At 37.4% G+C, this 22,466-nt stretch overlaps 2 protein-coding genes across 2 annotated transcripts; one reads left to right on the top strand and one right to left on the bottom strand.

The window, feature by feature from the left end:
- Window positions 1-1,748: 1,748 nt before the first annotated feature.
- Window positions 1,749-8,307, bottom strand: LOC113047892 (uncharacterized). The gene is made up of 12 exons (XM_026209261.1): window positions 7,617-8,307; window positions 6,743-6,902; window positions 6,269-6,491; window positions 6,047-6,173; window positions 5,596-5,894; window positions 5,403-5,493; window positions 5,199-5,315; window positions 5,025-5,100; window positions 4,659-4,916; window positions 4,319-4,490; window positions 3,830-3,978; window positions 1,749-3,723 (listed from the first exon to the last, which is right to left on the bottom strand). Exons 1-12 carry the CDS (start codon window positions 7,995-7,997, stop codon window positions 3,539-3,541), a joined length of 2,238 nt encoding a protein of 745 aa, XP_026065046.1. The 5' UTR covers window positions 7,998-8,307; the 3' UTR covers window positions 1,749-3,538.
- A 6,534-nt stretch (window positions 8,308-14,841) lies between these two features.
- Window positions 14,842-21,626, top strand: LOC113047891 (phosphatidylinositol 4,5-bisphosphate 3-kinase catalytic subunit gamma isoform-like). The gene is made up of 11 exons (XM_026209259.1): window positions 14,842-15,029; window positions 15,945-17,938; window positions 18,148-18,213; window positions 18,289-18,514; window positions 18,598-18,701; window positions 18,916-19,062; window positions 19,146-19,236; window positions 19,347-19,477; window positions 19,751-19,862; window positions 20,619-20,776; window positions 20,850-21,626. The coding sequence occupies exons 2-11, from the start codon at window positions 15,953-15,955 to the stop codon at window positions 21,129-21,131; spliced, it is 3,303 nt and encodes a 1,100-aa protein (XP_026065044.1). The 5' UTR covers window positions 14,842-15,029; window positions 15,945-15,952; the 3' UTR covers window positions 21,132-21,626.
- The last annotated feature ends 840 nt before the right edge of the window (window positions 21,627-22,466 follow it).

The raw sequence follows: 22,466 nt of genomic DNA, 5'->3' as shown, positions 1-22,466 counted from the left end.
ATACTTGCCATCACTATCATATAATATGTGGATGGGTTAACCTAACCTAACCCATTTGTTGAGGATGCTTGGAATTTTCTTTATACGGAAGTTCTTAAAGTAATTGATAAACATGCTCCTTGGATATCAATAAAGGTTAAGGGCCGACACTTACCATGGATTGATGCAGACTTATTAAATCTTTTTAAACAAAGAGATAAGGCATGGGACAAGTACCGCCGGTCAAAGGACCCAGTAGATGGGGCAGTATATAAACAATTAAGAAATGCGTGTACGACAAAAACTAGAAATGCTAAATCAAATTACTACAAAAACTCCTTGTCTAATAGTTTAAATAATCCTAAGAAGTTCTGGAAAAGTCTTAATGCATTATTAAACAAGTCCACTAAAACCACTCCTACCAAAATTATAGTTAATGATGAGGTTATCAGTGATCCTTCCGCGGTTACCAATGCCTTCAACCAACATTTCTCCTCTATTTGTAGCTCACAATTTTCTTATTCTTCCTTCTCTAGTTTGGTAGATGAGCCTAACAGTTCCTTTTCATTTGCTACTATAAATCCTACTGACGTTCAACAGGCAATCTCCGAACTAAAGTTAGGTAATGGTACTGATCCTGACGGTCTGGAGATCAAGTTTATCAAGCTTGCGTCTCATGTATTGGCATTTCCCCTATCAGATTTATTTAATTTATCCTTATCCACTTCTGTGGTTCCATTAATGTGGAAATCTGCCAGAGTTACACCAATACATAAGGGTGGTGATGCACTTGATCTCAATAACTATAGACCTATCTCTATCATCAGTAGTATAGCAAAAGTGTTTGAAAAACTAGTATTCAAACAATTATTTAAATATATTAATGAATTCTCTATTTTGTCACCAAATCAATCTGGTTTCAGACCAAACTTTTCTACAACTACTGCTCTTCTAAAATTTACCAACGATGTTTCATCTTCTCTAGATAATAATATGTCAACCGGTGCAATATTCATAGATCTAACTAAGGCTTTTGATATGGTCGATCACTATTTGCTTCTTGACAAATTATATGCAATAGGCCTGTCTAGACACTCTCTTCTTTGGTTTAATTCTTATCTCCATTGTAGAAGTCAGCGTGTTTATGTTAATGGATGTGTATCGCAGTCCTTAATAATGGAGAAAGGTGTTCCCCAAGGCTCCTCATTAGGGCCTCTCTTATTTTCTTTGTTTATTAATGACCTTCCTCTAACTTGCTCAGACTGTTGTATTCATCTATATGCAGATGACACAGTGATTTATACATCCAATAAGTCTGTTTCTAAGATTCAATCCTCACTGCAAACTACACTGTAAAAAATAATTCAGTGGCTTAGTAAATTTCACAAAAATAAAGAGCTATATTTACTTAATAAAATCTTTTGAAATCATTTAAGTGATATTTTGAGTGGGTCAGGTTAAAAATAATAATTAAAAATCCAACAAATAATTTCTCTAAAATTTACATATATTATTTAAGTTTATTTAATGAAAATAAATAAGTATTTAACTAACTAATTATATTTTTAATATACCCTCAATATTTCTGGTGAATTCTAATATAAATATTTGATAATTATTTACTTGTACTGATCTGTTTTAGAAACTAAAATTATTAAGTATTTCCTACCAATTTTCCTAAATAAAGTTCCAGCTTAAAGCCTATCTTTCAAGTTGAAGATCCCTGTGAATGAACGTGTAGATAAACAGTGTAGGAACTCGACTTGCGTGAAGAAATGAATCATAAATGTGCATTAAAACAGTTTTTTTAAAGAAATTGTGAATAAAATTACTTCCGTTGTGAAAAACGCTCTGATCGGAAGTGACGCAACGGCAGGTAAACATCGTCTCTTCGTAATGGAGTCAGACAGTGAAGAGGTTGCAGCAGGGATAAATGTCAGCTCTTACGATGGGCCATTGCCGTATAATTACGAGCCGCCTAGGCGAGAGAGGGGTCAGGCAGAGTTAAGGGGAAGGGTAAATGGACAGAGGCGAGAGATAGAGTTGTGGTGTGAGGAGAATCGGTTGAGAATTGGGCAGGTTTCTTGGTGAGTGACCACAGGCTAATTGTGGCTAACGTTCTCTCCATGTTTATCACATTGCAGTATCTTTAATAAATCATATTTAGCAATATTGCTGTCGACTTTGTTGTTTTTCAAGCATCCATGTAGATTGTCACCATCTATGCCAGCAGCATGTCTTAAATAATTAATTTAGATCCCAGATTTTAAATGAATGCTGTAGGGTGTAGGCTATAGCTTACATCTGTGATAGAAATTCTGTGCATTTCTGCACAACATAGTTTATCGTGAAATTTTTTAGAAATTGCTAGCTGATTTTTAATCAGTAACTGCTTTCAGACCTAGGTGTCCGCATGTTCTGCTTCTGCAGATGTCAAGCGTTTGGGCCGTATATCTGCACAACATAACCGGCCAGCTTGAATTCCGAACTTAGTCGGCTGTTATACTACTCACCTCTTAGTATTTCCGATGGACATTATGTAAATGAGCTCACATGTTCTGCGGAGTACGTGTATGAAAGCAGTTAGTGTTCCGGCTAGGACGGGAATATGCTGTTCATGTAAATAGTCACTGTTACAAGGATGTTTTATTGTCACGTGGAGGGATACTGGTTGTAAGGCATGCAGATAAATGCATCTAATTGACAGCCTATACTGTACAGGGGGTGTGTCTTTTTACAGTGCATATTTACCTAAGTTTTAGGAAGTAAGTAGTCTACATGTCGTTTCTTACAAGGTCTTACACCAACCACTAGAGCTACAAGGAGGGAAGGAGAGTGAGTTTATCTTAGCACATTTGTTTAACAGGTGCTTGTGTGGTAGATGTGAGGCTATGCCATCTGCAGTGGAGAGTGTGTGCTGTAGGGAGGTCGACGCCTATTGGTCTCTTGTCCAAAACCTAGATCCCCCAGAAGACATTACCTGCCTCACACTCCATCCAGGGTTTGAAGCATCCTGTCTGAATCCTTTTGTGCTGCAGATAGCATACATGAACTTCAGACAAGAGCATGGCCCTCTTCAAGCCAGCAGACCAGAGTAGGTTTTGAGCAAAAATTATTTCACACTGCAATTCAAAGAAACAGCTTTTCTACACCAAAATAGTAAATCCTGTTAAGCAGGTTTTTAACTCAGTGGTTTCCATATACTTACTATAAAAACAACTTTGGTGTTGTGTAGTACAGTAGAATATCAGCCAACAGGACATGCAATATTTACCATTGGAATTGTTTACTATGAAAACATGGTATGATCAAAATGTAATTATGTCCCAATCTCCACCACAGGCAGTTCCGATACACAGCATACAGGCAGGTTGTCCGCTGGGCGTACGGAATACTAGGCAGGAACATTAGAAAAGCCATACCTTCATGTGTTGTGTCAGAAATAAGGAGGCAGTTTGCAGAGGAGGGACAGACATACAAAGGTTTCCAGTGGCCCCGCTTGGAAGATGATTAATAAATCCACAGTGAAACAAACTGTACTGTTAAAATTGATCTTTTATTACATGTTAAAACGTGAGTGTCGTGCGAGATGGAGGCTGACTGCCTCATCCTTGGCAACCTTCTGGAGGGAAGAGGTGAGGGGGGGCGGTGCAGCAGAGGACAAGACGGCACTGCTTTCTTGTAGGGCCTGTGGTGACTTGCAGTATTCCTCTACCAGAGAGACCATAAGATTTGTTGCGTATCCTTGAGAAGAGAAATGTTTAGAAAACATTTAGTAACATGGTTGACTCACATAAAGAAGATAGATTCACACAAAAAAGATATTGAAAAACTAAGTGAAACTACTAACCGTAAGATGGTTTCTCCTTGATGGGGTGGACTACCCAGCCACCTTTCCGAAACCGTGGGTAGCGAACAGCGTAGCGTCCCTCACCCTCACTAGTTCGCGCTACATCTCGGTTGCCATTACTATTGAAATGTAGGGCTGCCAAGAGAAGTCTGTACGAGATAAGTAGATAGAACATTAGGTCTCCAAAGCTAACCCAATGCAGTGAAATGCAACAGAAACACATGACATTAATGTTTTCAGTTCAAATGGGTCTAAGACAATGACTCATCTTTGCAATTATTTTTTTGCAAACAATATGTAATGCTGTTATCAATCTATAACATTTTGGTCTGCTATGCAAGACTGCATTAGTTTTTAGCCATATTCATTCTGTCATCAGTTACCTGCTACAAAAGGACAAATGTATTGCAATATCGTGAAATTGAAAAAAAAAACAAACAAAAAAAAACTAATTTTATTAGTATCGATACTTTTAAGTGATAACACTACCTGCTGTACATCCCAAGAAAAGAAAAGCCAGTGTGTTTGGGAGCAAAGTGCAGAATGAGGGAATGGTAGGCCTCCAGGGAGAATGTCTGATGCTGAGGTGACAATTGTCGAATATCCTTTACCAGTGCTTTCCTGGCAGCTACACTCTCCAGTTTAGTGGCTGCTGGTGATCCTGAATAAAATGTATTCTGTCATATAATCTGTCGCATTTCATAACACAAGTAATTACTAGTACACATGGGGTTACGTATTGATAAAACCAAACTAAAATTTACAAGCACTGAAAAAAGTTTAGCCTCAAAACATTTGACATCTTTTAACATGGGCTATTATGTTGTACCTGGTTCCAGCCACTCCTTGTTTCTTGCCTCTCCTTCCAACGGTGGATGTGCGCAGCTGGTAAATGCAGGAGTGCTGTGTTCATGTATGTCCTGTACATGATTTATCATACTCTGCCATTTTGCCTGCATCTCATCTGGATCTCCTGTAGGGGTGGAAGCTGCGGTCCAGTAGAGATGGTTGATGATGGCTGGCCTCCACAGCTTCAGATCCTCACAGTCCCTCTCTTTTGCAGCAGCATCCAGTGCTTTCTGTACACCTGTTCCAGAGCAGACAAACAGAGCAGAGCATACTAATTATTAGGAAAGTGAATTTAACTACAAAAAACAAGTCTGTTATATAGAACTACCAACATCACAATACATACTTTTCCCAATATGCCAGACGTCAAAGAAATGCCTTGTTCCTTCTGAACACATTTTCTCACGTACCCACTTGGCCACCTAAAACACAAATTGATTTTATAGAATGTAGAATTTATTTTGAGTGATACTGTGCCTGTCAATGCTGTTCAGCTTTAGATCTCTCCTAGCATCATTACCTGCCGATTTCTGTCTGTTATCAGAGCAGATACTTGCATGTCTTGGTCCATCAGGAACTGCATACTTCGCTTTAGACCCTCTAGCTCACACCAAGAGCTGCTTGGGACTTCTGAGCTCTGTAAAACCCACTGATTATTACTGAACAGTAACAGTAATATCAGTAACTAAATCAGACACAAGATTTCTGTGTGACATCAACTTACTTGGACAAGCTGAACATCCAAAACTTTGTTAATTCGATCCTCAATCAAGGAGTAGCTACCATATTTGGCACAGTGTCCAGGAGAATCTGATCTAAGAACGTCAAAAACAGTTACATTTATAGGTTAATGCAAAAACACATTGACCTGTTCTTGACGTGACGTGACATCATTGACGTGAGCTAGACCATTCTACCTGCAGTCACCAGACAGGATCAATCCACCCCCAGTCTCCTTCAACTCCCTGATGATCCCCCTCTGCTCAGTCCTCCAGGCCTGCACGATGGTAGGGATAGTGTAATAGCGCTGATGGCGGAAAAAAGTCCCGGGACTTATGCACTGCAGTCCAAACAGCTTCAGCATCCTGATTGTCTGAGTAGCCATGCAACCTGAGAAGTGGATGGCACCGCTGAGTAAAAGGTTGCAGGCAGGCATGTTTCGATGCACCTTCTCTTGGTTTTGCCAGTAACGCTCATAACCACAAGTTCCGCAGGCCTGAAAGATGATAGAAGATTCAATACTCAAGCAGCTTTAAGATGAGCCAGTAAAAAACCTGTATAGTTAAGACACAAATAATTAATATACATACTGTACATTCACAGACTATAATTCAGCTCCTCACACACAGTTGACAAATAAGACATTACCTGCTTGACTTTTATGAAAGTTCCTTCCGGGTGCATTATGTGTCCCTGGGTTTCCCCGCAGCATGCAGAGCAAACCGTGAACAAGGACAGCAACTGCCTCTGGCAAACAATGAACTTGTCAACAGCACTGAAAACAAGAAAAGGAAAACACACATTAATTCTGACTATGACATTTTTTGATACACAATCAGAAACAGTTTCCATTAATAAAAAGGTTTTTACTTTGGGTCACTGAGAGCTTCCAGCTCTTCTGGTTCCTCCTCAGAGGACTCGCTCAACATCTCCTCCCCTGGACTCCATGACATATCACCAGAATGATTGATGATATCAGAAAATGACCATTCATCATCACTTTGTTCAGGACTGGCCAGTGGAGTTGATCTGCGATGCTCAAACCTTTCGGTTTGAGTCCCCACATCCACCATCTGAGGCTTTACCTGAACACCTTAGATGAAAGAGATTCATCTTAATAATTGTTCACCGTTGTACATTCATTGGTAACAACACATGCATCTAATGCAACCCAGTAAAAAATATATTTTTCTAACATTATGAAGTTCTTAATTTTTAATGTTTACTGTCTGAAAAGTGGAAATGACAAAATAGTAACCATGGAGATCATGAAAATCTTTGACATAATCCTTATTTGTGACTGTATATGGCATGTATGGTGAATGTTAGATATAAGCTATCTACCTAAAGAACGATGTAAACATCTTATGTTGCACTGTGATCCACGATGGACCACTTCTGGCTCAGGGTCCACTGTAGAGATGTCTCCATCTCCATCATCTTCAGGATCTGAAGTGGCAGTTGCACCCGCCCCGTCTTTGCTGGCAGCACTCTCTCCCAAAATCTGAAAACAGACCGAAATCACAACTTTGAACTTTAAAATATGTAGTCCTTTCATGAAAATCCCCCATTCATGCATTATTTAAAAGACTGCTAATCTTTTCAAAATCTTTTCAAAGTAGTCCCGAGCTGCATTCCCTCGCATGTGCCTTGTTGATACCAGTTTCGATTAGTCAAAGAAAACCAAGGCAACTCCGATGTAACTAAGAAAACTAATATTGTATAGAATTAACTTGGATGCGTTTCGGAGACGGTGAAAAGTGCGCGTGACCGGTGGCTCTCTTTCTTTGCTCGTTCTTTCAGTTAAACATGCACCCTGTCACAAGGGCAGCAGTTCATCTACATTACTCACCGATCAAATAAGACTTTGGCGGGAAAGAAAAAAAATCAATTTGGCGGGCGCTAAAACAAGTTAAATGCAGGAAAATTCATGCGTGAATTTAACCGAGAAGTAATATGCGAATGCGACCACATCAAATTTTAATTAAAAAATTAAAAAAATTCTGGAACCCTGTCTTAATAGCTCAATAAAATAAGTGTCAGGAGGCTCATGTGCACACTCACGGGGTGTAACAAGAGTAAGCTGACGGCAGCTAGGCGGGCTTTCGTGCCATGCCAAGACTAATCCATTATAACGTCAAGAAAAATAAATTTGCAGAAATTACATGCAGAGCTACATTTCGCTGCAACAATTTGTATATGGTATTATAAGACTTACTGTGCAAAGCTCCCGTTTTCGACGCGCAGATTCTCTCCTAGTGCTAACATTAACGTTAGACTCTTCACTCCCGCCAGATTTTGCAGGTGGACTTGCATGCACCGATGGCACAGCTCCATTTGCCAGCCTAACCCACTCTTTTCGTCGAAATCCCATGCGAAATTCCATAAGATCTCCTTGGTTGTAGCTGTCCTGTGTGAAGTGTTTTTCACATACCACCGTGTGTCTTGTCAACGAGGAGGCAGCGAAATTGCTTCTCTTTGCCTGGACGAAACGTATCCAAGCACGGAAATCTTTGTGTTTCTTGTTTGGAAATCGGTGGACCCGATGGCCAGACAAGTTGGAGTTGTTGCATCCAAAACAAACACAAGAATTCACCATTGTGACAACTCAAACCTACTATAACTATAATAACGATAACGACAATCTCTATTTTCTGTTTCCACCTCTCAGACTACGTAAACCCACACTGAGAACGAGGGCGGCAGCGCCTATGTTTGCCTGTCCTTACGTCATATGACGCGTTCTCTGGGAAAAGGCGGTTTTTTGGAGCGTAGCTTAGAATAGGCACACTTTTTTCCTAATTTCTGCCCGTGGGTGTTGTAAAACGTATGTATTCTTATATATGTCTTTTTAGATTTAAATTTTCATACAATATTCTGTATAAATTAAGTTATAAAATTAAATTGAAAGATGGCCTTTAATAAAAAACGGTTTAAATAAATTAAGTAAATTTCGCGGCTAAAGTGATCACGTGTGCAGCTCCACAGGGAAAAAAAATCTGCTTTCCTCAGCAGAGACGTTGACTAGCCATACTCCTCACAACTCCTGGTAAGTAAGGTTAGTCAGCTAATCCTACTTACGTTTGTAACACTTTATTATAAAGTTAATAATTATTAAGCATTTCCTAACAATTGTCTTTGTATTTTACGTCATCTTCAACAAGTTTCGTAACTTAATCGAGGTCACCTGAAGGACGGCAAGACCCGCACTCCTCTCATATCGGGGTACGTTATGTAATTTAGCCAGCTTAAACTAAATATGTTTGTGATGTTTAATTCAGAAGTTAATTATTAAGGATTTCCTAACAATTGTGTTTGTATTGTGCGACATCTTAAGAAGTTTAACGAGTTTCGCGGCTCAAGCAAGAGGCACCTGTCACTGAAGGACTGCTTTTCTCAGCAACGACGTGAACAGCATTACTCGAATTTCCTGTAAGTAGTCATTTTATAACGATGTATATTTGCAATACTTTATTCAAAAGTTGATTAAACATTGACCGTGTGTACGTGTACATAACAGTGTAGTTTTCTAAGTTAGTTAGTGGGGCAGCGATATGTATGTTAGGGTTTTTTTTTTTTTTTTTTGGAGTGGATTAACTTTCGTACTATTTGGATCACCGTTTAACCGCCATTTGAAAGTATAACGATAAGTGTACCGTGGTCCAGCAACTATAACTATACATGCCCAATGGAAAACGATTTTGTATAGGTTCCCCTTTGGGGTCAGTGGCTTGTCAAAAGGGAACACATCATTTATGAACTTTCAAATGACATTCTGTCTTGTAAAAAGCTGTCACGTTGTTGTAAAACATCATAATTACTATATGAACTCAAGTATGAGCTCTTAAATAACCACTAAAAATACCATGCAAAAGTATTTAAAATGGCGTGGACATAACATAGACTGGTGCGTTTTAATCAGCTCCCACTATAGGGAGTCAGCCAGTTTAAGGCCTGCTCCGTTGTAAAATCATTCTAGTGCACTGAAACCTAGATCACATACAATATCGGTCAAAAGTTTGAAAACAGTAAGCTTTTTAATGTTTCTAAAATAAGTTTCTTAAGCTCATTAAGCTTGCATTTATTTAAAAAAAAAAATAATGCAGAAAAAACAACCGTCTATTATCCCCCCCTACCCTCTATGGCTATTTGGCTGGTAATTTTTTTAGGGTTACTCGCCAGACTGATATAATATTTATATATACACACACACACACACACACACACACACACACACACATATATATATATATATATATATATATATATATATATATATATATATATATATATATATATATATATATATATATATATATACACATACATACATACATATATACATTAAAGCCGAATTTTCATTCCATTACTCCAGTCACCGCAGCTGTTTCAAAACAAATCCAGACCTGGTGGGTATTGAAGGACAGCGGAGGCTGGGGGAGGGGTACATTGTTTTAATTTTAATTAAAGTAATATTTTTGTTCCCTGAAACAGATCAGTTTAATTTTGCATCCTTAAATAGTTTGATAGAAATTTCCAAATATATTATGTGTATTATAAATAAACAATTTGTTAGTCAAATACTAAATTGTTTTAGTGGAAAAAAAAGATAAAATATAACTGTACATTTTAGATAAAATTAACTGTTGTATTTTTAGTCAATTATTATGTTTACATTTATGTATTTGGCAGACGCTTTTATCCAAAGCAACTACATTGCATTTCAAGGTACACATTTACAATCTTATAATATTCAGAGATTTTATTAAGTTCATAAAGTTAAATATTATTGTAATATTTACTAAGCCACAGAATTATTTAGAGGGTTAAGGGTTGAGTGTGAGGGTTAATGCAATGCATATTTTTTTTCAAGTAGTGCAATTAAACAAGCTTTTTTGTTTCAAAACCATTAGTCATTTTACTTAAATATTAAACATGTTTATAAAGAAATTGGTTGAAATAATGCGGACCTCAATAAAAGCCTATAGCATTGATTTAAAGCATAGAAGCTCACAGTTAGTCTCTTTTCATTTTTCTTTTAGGTTTATTGTTAAAAATAAATGTCCCTATGTAGAAAATTAACCTGTCCTCTTGTTAAGAAGAATGCTGTTAATTTTTGCAACTCCTCCCCCTAGTAAACTTTGTTTGAGATTTTACCTATCATACGGTCCAACAGAATGTTTGCTTCTTCAGGTGCTATTTGTTTTGTGTATTTATCGCTTTTTGTAACATTCAGGTTTGAATGTTAGCTCTAACCAGTTATCTTTAAAATTTGCCTGTAGGGTTCAGCTGATCTACCCGTCTTCGTACACGCAGAGTTGGCAGAGGAGGTCATAAAAATCTACATCCTTCGGGACAATGATGGGGCAGTCAGCGATGTAGGAGTTGTGATTGAGGGCATCACTGTCCTCCGCAGTCTTGGGAATCTCAGCAGAGCCTGCTGCTATCTTTTGGGAGTCACGTATGCATTGGATTTGAGATATCCCAAGACCCACAAATACAGGTCCTTCTCAAAAAATTAGCTTATTGTGATAAAGTTCATTATTTTCCATAATGTAATGATAAAAACTAAACTTTCATATATTTTAGATTCATTGCACACCAACTGAAATATTTCAGGTCTTTTATTGATTTAATACTGATGATTTTGGCATACAGCTCATGAAAACCCCAAATTCTCAAAACATTAGCAAATTTCATCCGACCAATAAAAGAAAAGTGTTTTTAATACAAAAAAAAAAGTAAACCTTTAAATAATTATGTTCAGTTATGCACTCAATACTTCGGGAATCCTTTTGCAGAAATGACTGCTTCAATGCGGCGTGGCATGGAGGCAATCAGCCTGTGGCACTGCTGAGGTGTTATGGAGGCCCAGGATGCTTCAATAGCGGCCTTAAGCTCATCCAGAGTGTTTTGTCTTGCGTCTCTTAACTTTCTCTTCACAATATCCCACAGATTCTCTATGGGGCTCAGGTCAGGAGAGTTGGCAGGCCAATTGAGCACAGTAATACCATGGTCAGTAAACCATTTACCAGTGGTTTTGGCACTGTGAGCAGGTGCCAGGTCGTGCTGAAAAATGAAATCTTCATCTCCATAAAGCTTTTCAGCAGATGGAAGCATGAAGTGCTCCAAAATCTCCTGATAACTAGCTGCATTGACCCTGCCCTTGATAAAACACAGTAGACCAACACCAGCAGCTGACATGGCACCCCAGACCATCACCGACTGTGGGTACTTGACACTGGACTTCAGGCATTTTGGCATTTCCTTCTCCCCAGTCTTCCTCCAGACTCTGGCACCTTGATTTCCGAATGACATCCAAAATTTGCTTTATGCTATATTATAATGCTATATGCCAAAATCATCACTATTAAAACAATAAAAGACCTGAAATATTTCAGTTGTTGTGCAATGAATCAAAAATATATGAAAGTTTAATTTTTATCAATACATTATGGAAAATAATGAACTTTTATCATAATATAAAAATTTTTTGAGAAGGACCTGTACTCACTTGAGTTGTTCCAAAAACTGTTTCTTGAGCTGGATCCTCCAAAACTCTCTGTTAATGTTCAGAGGTTAAAAAATTATCTTCTTGCACAGTAGTGGTTCATGGTCATCCCACAGAATGGGTATTCCTGATGGAAGTGTTTCTGTTATCGGATTAATTCTGTTGAAGGGATAGTTCACTCAAAAAGATGATGTTGTCATAATTTACTCTCCCTCAATTTGTCCCAAACCTGTACGAGTTTCTTTCTTCTGTTGAACACAAAAGATATTTTAAGTGAAGTGACGTGACATTCAGCCAAGTATTAAAGAGTGTTGGTTAACGCTGTTAAAGGTTGCCATTGACTTTGCATAGTAGCCTTTTTTTTTTTTTTTTTTTCTACCATGGAAGTCAATGGCAACTTTCAACTGTCTGTTAACCAACATTCATTAAAATATCTTTTGTGTTCAACAGAAGAAAGAAACTCTACAGGTTTGGGACAACTTGAGAGCGAGTACATTATGACAACATCATCTTTTTGGGTGAACTATCCCTTTAATATTGATGTAAGTGTTGCTTTTTTTTTATGGTTTAATGAGTGGTAATGAGTGTGACTGCAAATGGCTGGTATGCACCAGGAACAAAGTAAGATGTCATTTCTCTTACGGCTATCATATTTTACATGTAATCTACTTGAATACTAAGATGGATGAAATGTTTCATAAGGTTTAATCATTTCCCTTATGGCTGCTTTACAGTTTTTAATTTTTGCAATCTACTGGAATATTAAAATGGATACAATGTTTCAAAGGTTGATTTTAGACTTTGTCTGATGTTTAATTGATAAATAAATGTTTAATAAAAAATGTGTTTCTTTCTTTATTTGGTTTTATTATATTAATTGTAAAGGGTAAATGGTGTAAAAAAAAAGTGAATGCAACATTTTGATCATTTATAGTCCAAAATTAAGTTAAATTCACTTTTACATGTAGTAAACGTAGCACATTTGTTTGGTTAAATTTCATCCAATATTTCAATTATATCTACTCAATATTTTTTGTTTATTTTACATAGAATTACAGTTGTGGTGTTTTATAATTTTGATTATATCTAATTAATTTTATTTCTCATATAAAGTTATTCAGTTATTCAGATTTACTTAATTTTTTTACTTACAATTACTCAATTTAAACAGTACATTTCATTGATTTCACAGCTTTAAAATTTACTCAATTTTTTTGAGTGTAAAAATGTTTCACCAAAAAAATTGAGTAAATAATAGTTAAACTTTTTACAGTGTAACTTTAATACTATTCAACTTTGGTTCCAATTTAACCATCTCTTATTGAATAAAAAAAAGTCATATAGTATACTCTTCCCCACCAGATCAGCTACACAGAATCAAGTTAACAATTTGTCACTCAGATTTTTAGACGATACTCAACTATTACAAGTTGATGAACTTAAATATTTGGGCATATGGCTTGACTCACAACTCTCTTTTAGATGTCATATCAATTCTGTTGTAAAAAAGATTAATTGTAACTTGCGAATATTGTTTCGCTCTATTAACTGTTTTACTCAAAGGATTAGGTTACGAATTGTGTCGCAGTTAATATTTCCCATACTAGACTATGCGGATGTTGTCTATCAAAACACCTCAGAAACAAACTTGAAAGTATTGAATGTTATTTTCAATAATATATGTAGATTTGTGCTAAGATGCCCATTTACCACTCATCACTGTGAAATGTATGACTCACTGAAATTATTGTCACTAAAGGCCAGAAGACAGTATCACTGGTATCAGGTCATTTTTAAATGTGTGCATTATGATTATCCTTCTTACCTAAAGGAATACTTAATTCCCTATAGACCCAGCTATAGATTAAGACATACTGAATATTTCTTCTTTACTGTGCCCAATATTCTCAAGGAGAGTGGTAGACGTGCATTTAAATTTAAAGCCCCTTCAGAATGGAATAGTCTGCCAGGGTCTCTAAGATCTATTACTTCCCTGTGTTCCTTCAAAACATCTCTTTTTGTTTACCTGCAAGCAAATTGTTGCTGTAAATGTTTTCCTCATTTTTGACGTTTTTTTTTTTTTTTTTTTTTTTTTTTTTTTTTTATTTCTTTAAATGTGATTATGGGTTTAGGTGTGCGAATGTATACATATTTAAGATACATATGTCCTATCCTTGTACTGTCATTCCATATTTATATGTATGAGGGGCGGATGAGGTGGGATGAGGAGAGCTTTTGTGTGTATGAATGTATATGTGCTGTATTATTTCTATGTTGTCTCGAGGACCCCCTTGAAAACGAGATGCTTCATCTCAAGGGGTTATCCTCAACAATAAAATTTCAAACGAGTGGTATGTGTAAATGAGATGTAGAAATTTCAATGAATAATTCTAAATTATAAATGTGTGCCTCTAACACACCACCAGAGGACATCATTGCTCAAGTAATTATAGTGAAATGTTGGCTTTGTGCAAATGAAATGTCTAAATGGACTTAAAACTTTAATTTGATCTTAAGTCTTTGCTTGCATCAGTTTTTGTGTTGTTGACATGTAAATAACTAAATTAAAACACAAATCTCCCTTCTAAAATTACAAATTTGTCTAATAAGAAATACTATAAAAAATTGACAAATAATGCTGAGGGGTTGTTAATGCAAAGCCAATCCAAATAATGCGTCAGTGCATGATATAAATTAATAATATAAGGTCAGGGCCAAGAATATAAACAGTTCTTCATTACTTGAGTGAATGAGCTGGAAAGCTTGATGAATTTAAAATTAATTAAAGAACAAAAACAACTTTGCATTTTAAATCCGTATCGTTATAATATCGAAAACCCGTCTTATCTATGCAAAACACCATTGCATTAAAAAACACATGCTATTCTTCAGTGTAGAGAGTGACACAGTAAAAGCGTCAGACCAATGGGAGCAGCCGCTGAATCCGTCATGCGTCTGATCAGATGTGGAGTTGAGAGGAAACGCACTTCTGTGAAAGATCGTGTTTCTTTTGGACTGTAACTGCTGATATTTGTGTTGACTGTACTGAGTTTCATTGCATCCATGCATACATTTTCACCCGAACGCCTTCAGGGTCATTGGTTCTGCGTTTGCTGAACGGTGAGTTTTAACGATTTTCTTCCGGCAAAACCGTTACTTCTGATCTGTCAGTGTTACAATTAGTTTGTCTTATTATTTTGTGTAACAATAACTTTGCACCATAGATGAATATCTTGTGTTTTCATTCTAAATGACACAATTTTCAGTGTTATTATTTTAAGAAACTTCCGTATTTGCTGTGTGTTTCTACAACATGGAAATGTTTCTTTCAGTTTACTCTTGCAAACTGGTCAGTGTAGGAAACAAATTGATTGCAGTGACATTCCTATTGCGTTATTTGCTAACTTAATTTTTATACATATATACATATATACATATATATATATATATATATATATATATATATATATATATATATATATATATATATATATATATATACACTTTCACTTTATGAAGGGAAGTCATCAAAGCAGGAAGCAAAAGTGTGGTAAGCCCTTCAAACATCATCAACAATATATATATATGTGTGTGTGTGTGTGTGTGTGTGTGTGTGTTTCTTTGTTGATGATATTTGAAGGGCTTCTTTTGCATAAAGTGAAAGTTAACTCAGATTACATAGTGTGTTACATAATGAATAGGTCTGGAACTTTTTTTTTTTTTTTTTTATCTAAAAGCACACATGCACCTGCTATATAGTTATTTTTAAAAGCTGGTGTCTCTCTCTCTCTCCATATATATATATATATATATATATATATATATATATATATATATATATATATATATATAATATCAGTCACGCAGTCATTGCCAAACATTCAGGATGGGTGTGGGGTTAATAGTTAGAATAAAAATTGTTCATTGTCAAAATATTGTGATGGTGGCCTATGGTGGCTTTTCATATATATGCACGAAAAAAAAAAAAGCTGCCCTAGTCCTTTGTGTAAAAAAAACGTACTTTTTCTAATTTAGCATTGGTTATGGAACACCAAGCCAGTGATGATGAACCACCAGTAGTTCGCAGAGAGGAAAATAAGAGGAGAAGAAGAAAGATGAAAGCGTTTACGTCTGCCTCCGCTGTATCGACGGATCAAATAGCTGTAGAGTTTGTTCTTCCCACCAGCGATAAAAACAGCAAGGACTCAGACACATTGCACTTGGACGTTACTGGCAACTGGACAGTGGAGCAGCTGAAGGTTCAGATCTGGCACAGAGCGGTAACCACTAAGTTGTGCCCTGAATTTTACCAAAAATACTCTCCGGACCACTGCATGCTCCTCTACCAAAAGAAAGGCAACTGGTATGAGATATACGACAAGCAGCAGGTATTCCAAACCCTTGACTGTATCAGATATTGGAAAGCATTGAGAAAAGAGGTCGGTAAGATTCACCTGGTTGTAAGAACGCAGCCTTCTGAGGATTCGCTTCAATACCAGCGGTTTCTGAACCACCTAATTGGATATGATGTAACAGATGTCAGCAACGTCCATGACGACGAACTGGAGTTCACGCGAAGAAAGCTGCTGACCCCTCGGAAAATTGAGCTGTCTGATCGAGATCCCAAACTTTACTCAACGGATCCCTGGATAACCTCAAAGCCTCTCCCTGAATACCTGCTGAGCAAAATAAGCAACAATCACATCCTGGTTGTGATACACAAGGACACAACAAGCCAGACTATTAAGGTGTCTATAGATGACACGCCTGTCCAGGTTCTTCAAAATTTCTTCAACAAAATCACTAAAAAGCGAGCACTTTTAGGCATATCGGAAGATGTCAGCGAATCCGATTTTGTCTTGAGGGTTTGTGGGAGAGAGGAATACCTATATGGCAACTACGCCATCAAAGATTTCCACTGGATCAGACAGTGTCTTAAAAATGGTGAAGAGATCCATTTGGTTTTAGAGCCTCCTCTAGACCCAGAACAAGACGTGGTCCAAAAAGAGGAATGGTCTCAGGTCGATGACTGCACGGGTGTCGCTGGTACTCATGAACAACTGACCATCACTGAGAAAGACCACGAGAAGGTGTTTACCATCTCCCTTTGGGACTGCAATCGTAAATTCAGGGTGAAGATCTTGGGGATTGACATACCAGTGCTGCCACGTAATTCCGAGATGATTGTGTTTGTAGAAGCAAGTATTTTCCACGGACAACAGCTGCTGGCCCAAGAAAGGACAACTTCCAAACCCTTCACCGAGGAGGTGCTCTGGAACACCTGGTTGGAGTTTAACATAAAGATCAAGGACTTACCCAAAGGTGCCCGACTTAGCCTGCAGGTGTCCTGTGGAAAAGCGCAGACTCAAACGTCCAAGGAAAACGAATGCAAAAACAAGAGCCGCTTGCTATACTATGTCAACCTGCTAATGGTGGACCACCGCTCCCTGCTCAGGCAGGGCGAGTTCATCTTGCACATGTGGAAGATGCCTGAGAAGAGTGAAGACAACAGCAGCGTTAACGCAGACAAACTCACGTCCGCAACCAACCCGGACAAGGAAAGCTCCATGGCTGTTGCCATTCTCCTGGACAAGTACTGCTACCCAGTGGCTCTTCCCAAGAGCAAGGATTCTCCCGACTCGGAAATGGAAGGGGAGCGAGGACAAAGAGAGATGCCCAATCATTTGCGCAAACAGTTCGAGCAGATTATTGCCACCGACCCTTTGCATCCGCTCAGCTCTGAAGACAAAGAATTGCTTTGGCACTTTCGGCAGGAGTGCATGAAGGATCCCAAAGCCTATCCGAAGTTTCTTTCCTCGGTTAAGTGGGGCAAACAAGAGGCCGTTGCAATAACGCACTGTCTCCTGGAGAGGAGTACCATGTGGGACCGAAGCTCGCTTGATGTGGGTTTGGCGTTGCAGTTACTGGACTGCCACTTCTCTGATGAAAATGTGCGCACATTGGCCGTCCGGAAGTTGGAGACTCTTGAAGATGACGATGTCCTGCGGTATCTTCTGCAGCTTGTTCAGGTGAGGCTCGGGTATTCAAAACACACTGTTGTTTTTGTTTGCATAACTGCTCAGACATAACAACTCGACATTAACATAAAATCTTCAGCTGGCTATTAAAATGAGCATGCAAAGTGAATATTTACATGAAATGAGCCACGCCATGTAATGTGACGCTTTTGTGCAACTCAAAGAATCTTAATTTTCTTTGCTGCTTATTTGTTTTGTAGGCTGTAAAATTCGAACCGTACCATGACAGTGCACTCGCCAGGTTTCTTCTCAAGCGTGCGCTTCGAGTAAGTCAGAACCTCATCCGTCTACCGTGAGTTTTTAAAGTGTTTTTGGTTTAACCTATTGTGACTCCTTCACAGAGTAAGCGGATTGGCCATTTCTTATTCTGGTTCCTGCGTAGCGAAATCGCTCAATCCATGCACTATCAGCAGAGGTATGCCGTAATACTTGAAGCTTACCTCCGTGGCTGTGGTGAAGCCATGCTCCAGGACTTAAGGAAGCAAGTGGAGATGACAGAGGCCTTGCAAAAAGTCACTCGTGAGATTAAGCAAATGTCGGCTGAGAAGTATGATGTATCAGCACAAGGTGACAACAACAGCCAGTATTTGTCCCTAGCATATGGCAGTAGGCCAGTGCAGTACACATCTAATGTTGCGGGAACACTGTAGTTGTTTTTCAGATGCGTCAGAAACTGGAATGTCTGCAGACGTCAGGGTTACCGGACAGCTTTAAAGTACCTTATGACCCAGGCTTACGGGCAGGGGCACTTGTGGTATGTAAAACCAAACCATCTCTTCCATTTTAGTTGCTACTAAGCTACAGTGCTTCTAAGTTCTACACATGCTAATTGGCCCCATTGACCACAAGTGTTGTCAGCAGCTTGTATTGAACCCTGAATATTTATTTAACATCCTCTAAAAGTAAGAAACAGTTTTTTTATTAACAGTCCTGGCTAATGCACCCTTTACTTAATATATTAATTGTAGATCGAGCAATGCAAAGTGATGGCATCCAAGAAGAAACCATTGTGGCTGCAGTTCAAACGAGCTGACCCGACCACCTTGTCACATGACACAATTGGGATAATCTTTAAAGACGGGGATGACCTTCGTCAGGATATGCTGATATTACAGGTAGACATCATTTAAATGCATGCTAGTAATCATGACCGACATTATCAGTGGTGTCTTTCAAATAGGCTTTTTTTCCCTCACAGATTTTACTCATAATGGAGTCTATTTGGGAGCTGGAGTCCTTGGATCTTTCCTTGTTACCATATGGATGCATTTCCACCGGAAATAAAATTGGTAGTTGTGGTTGATGTGTTAAGCAACAGCAATTAAAGATCTGTAAATGCATCCCACCTGCTGTGAGTCCGATAACATAACATGTTGAATTCCCGATCCTCCGCTTCTAGGAATGATTGAAATAGTGAAGGATGCCACTACCATTGCTAACATTCAGCAAAGTACTGTCGGGAACACCGGAGCTTTTAAAGATGAGATCCTCAGCCAGTGGCTTCGTGAAAAGTGCGTGAACGAGGAGAAGGTATGTTATTTCCATTTATACTGTTGAATGTGCTAAAGAGGAAGGAAACCGGTCACGTCCTGGTGCATTGGTGTCTCTGTATGAGGCCTTTGTGGAGACTAAACACAGCACCTACACATCATTGTGCTATTTTTAAACAGTCTATCTTGACTTGTGTACCATCGTCTGTGGGTTTGGACGAGCTCATCTTCTGATAAGGGGTTAGATCATACGTCAGATGTTTGCTGAATGCAAATGTGAACATTTTTTTTTCACCCCATACCACTTCTTCAGTTTCAGCAGGCTGTTGAACGCTTTGTGTTCTCTTGTGGAGGGTATTGCGTGGCAACTTATGTCCTGGGCATCGGTGATCGTCACAATGACAACATAATGATCACAGAGACAGGTAATTATTGTTATTGCAGAAACCTCTACTGCTGTTAAAAGGAATATTCCGTGCTTTGTGAAAGTTAAGCTCAGTCCATAGCATTTGGGCAGTAGTTCCACTCATCCCTCCTTTAAAAAATAAATAAATAAATTGGTTCACTGTGAGGTACTTACAATGGAAGCGAATCAGTTTTGTTATTATTAACCAAAACTATTATCTGTGATTAAAATAAAGCTGAAATAAAATAATAATAAAATAAAACAATATTTATGTTGTATGAAATAATTAAGTATAACCCCCCCCCCCCCCCAAAAAAAAAAAAATATATATATATATATATATATATATATATCTTTTAAGATATGTTAATAAGATTTTGGTGTGAATTTTTTTTATCATTTATTTACTTTTTTTCTGTATAAAGTTATAACCAGTATTACAACATTAAATGTCATATACTTTAAAACAACAAATTGACTGTAAAAATTCAGATTTAAAAAGCTGTACAGCTCAAATAATACACAAGTTTTAACAGAATAATTGTGTAAGTGCTGTTATATCATATATAAGCTCCAAAGTGTGCATCCACCAAAAATGGCATTTCCATTCACTTGCATTGTGCATTGATACTGTATATGCTTTATAAAAAAAATGATGCTTATTACAATTATGCAGCAAATGCTGACGTTTGAGCTCAACTTATCTTGAAACCTGAATTTTTCTTTAGTTAACCAGTTCAAGAAGCAATAACATAATGCATGTGTTTTCAACTAGGTAACCTCTTCCACATTGATTTCGGTCACATTCTCGGAAACTACAAGAGTTTTTTGGGGATCAGCAAGGAGCGAGTTCCTTTTGTGCTGACTCCTGATTTCCTCTATGTGATGTGCACAACGGGCAAAAAAAGCAGCCCTAATTTTCTCCAGTTTCAGGTACGTTCATCTTATTTCACCTGTTAGACTCCTCTGCTGTGACTAAACGTAATCTCCCTCTTCCTCTTCACAGAACGTTTGCCTGAAGGCATATCTGGCTCTGAGACACCACACCAACCTGCTCATCATCCTGTTCTCCATGATGCTGATGACCGGCATGCCTCAGCTGTCCAGCAAGGAGGACATTGAGTACATACGGGAAGCGCTGACAGTCGGACAGTCAGAGGACGAGGCCAAACAACACTTCTTGGACCAAATCGAGATCTGCAGGGACAAGGGTTGGACGGTGCAGTTCAACTGGTTCCTACACTTGGTGCTAGGCATTAAACAAGGTGTGGAGAAACGTTCAACTTGAAGACAAACAGTACATTTATGTGTTTTTTTTTAAATTAATGGCACTTTTTAAAGTGTTCAGTTGCTGTATTTTTCGAAATTTGCTTTTTAAAGACCTAAATTATATTATTATTTAATGCACGTACATCATGCATTATGTTGTTTTTAATACTTCTTGCTGTCTTTGTACTATCTTGCGCTGTAGTGCAATACCATTTTGAATTGGGTCTGTTTAAATGCATTAAAAGGCTATAAATAGCCAAAGTCAGTAGAAGAGCTGATATTTTTCACTGGTGTATGTTTAGAGATGGACCACCAAAGAATTTTATTTCTGTCTCTAAAATGACTTGGACCTATCAGCGTGGATGCAGCATTATGCAAAAAGTTTTATTCACAGATGTCATGGCTGAAATCTCTTATTTGCATTTAATTGTCACCCTTTAAATAATTTATTCTGTATTTAAAAGTGTCTCATAATAAGGTGTGATAAAAGGCATAGTATGTATCTGGTCATGCCATGAAACCAAAAAAAAAAATATATATATATATATATATATATATATATATATATATAAAATAAAAATAAAGGTAGGTGGAAATATTGATTACAATAATTATTAACTATAATCTTTAGTATTTAGTATATATTTAATCAGCTGGAGCATTTATTTTATATATGGATTGCCTATGTCCCACATCAACATGAAATATTTTTTTTAAATACTTTTTAAAAAAAAATACATATTTAATAACTTTATATTAAAAAGCTTTGTAAATAAACCGTGTCAATGTGTCTGTCGGTTATTCAGCTCAATTTATTTTTTATTTTAACAAAAAAATGCATTAAATATATTCTTTATATGATGCAAAGTCAAAGGGGTCCAAAGTTATTATAATTTATTTGTTTGTATCCCATGCACATTAATTATCAAAAAAACTATTATTTTGTGTTTTAAAGAATAAAATAAAGTCGTACTGGTTTGCAATTACATGAAGACGAATAATGAAAAATGGCATGATAATGGTTTTGGCCAACTATACTTCTTCATGTTTCTGAGAATTTGCAGATTTGTTTTCTACACCACTGAACATGTAAGTGAGAAAAACAAAACTGTTAGCAGAGTTGTGTTCAATGTAGTAGCTCCAGTTTTTCTCCTTCACGAGGACAAATAGCTTAAAGCCATTCATTCCTAATGGGGATGTCCTTTCCGCTTCAGAATATTTACCTACCGGAGAGAGGTAAATGTTTCATCTGCACTGGGACAGTAGTTCTGGAAAGACACCATATTTCTCGCAATTCTCGCAAAATTTCAGATATTCACACCAAATGATTCTGTGAATTACATTAACATTTTCT

The sequence above is a fragment of the Carassius auratus genome, chromosome 29, assembly GCF_003368295.1.
Source record: "Carassius auratus strain Wakin chromosome 29, ASM336829v1, whole genome shotgun sequence".
NCBI classification, from domain to species: domain Eukaryota; kingdom Metazoa; phylum Chordata; class Actinopteri; order Cypriniformes; family Cyprinidae; genus Carassius; species Carassius auratus.
The sequence above is the reverse complement of the archived record's forward strand: the minus strand, read 5'-3'. Positions and strand labels throughout refer to the sequence as shown.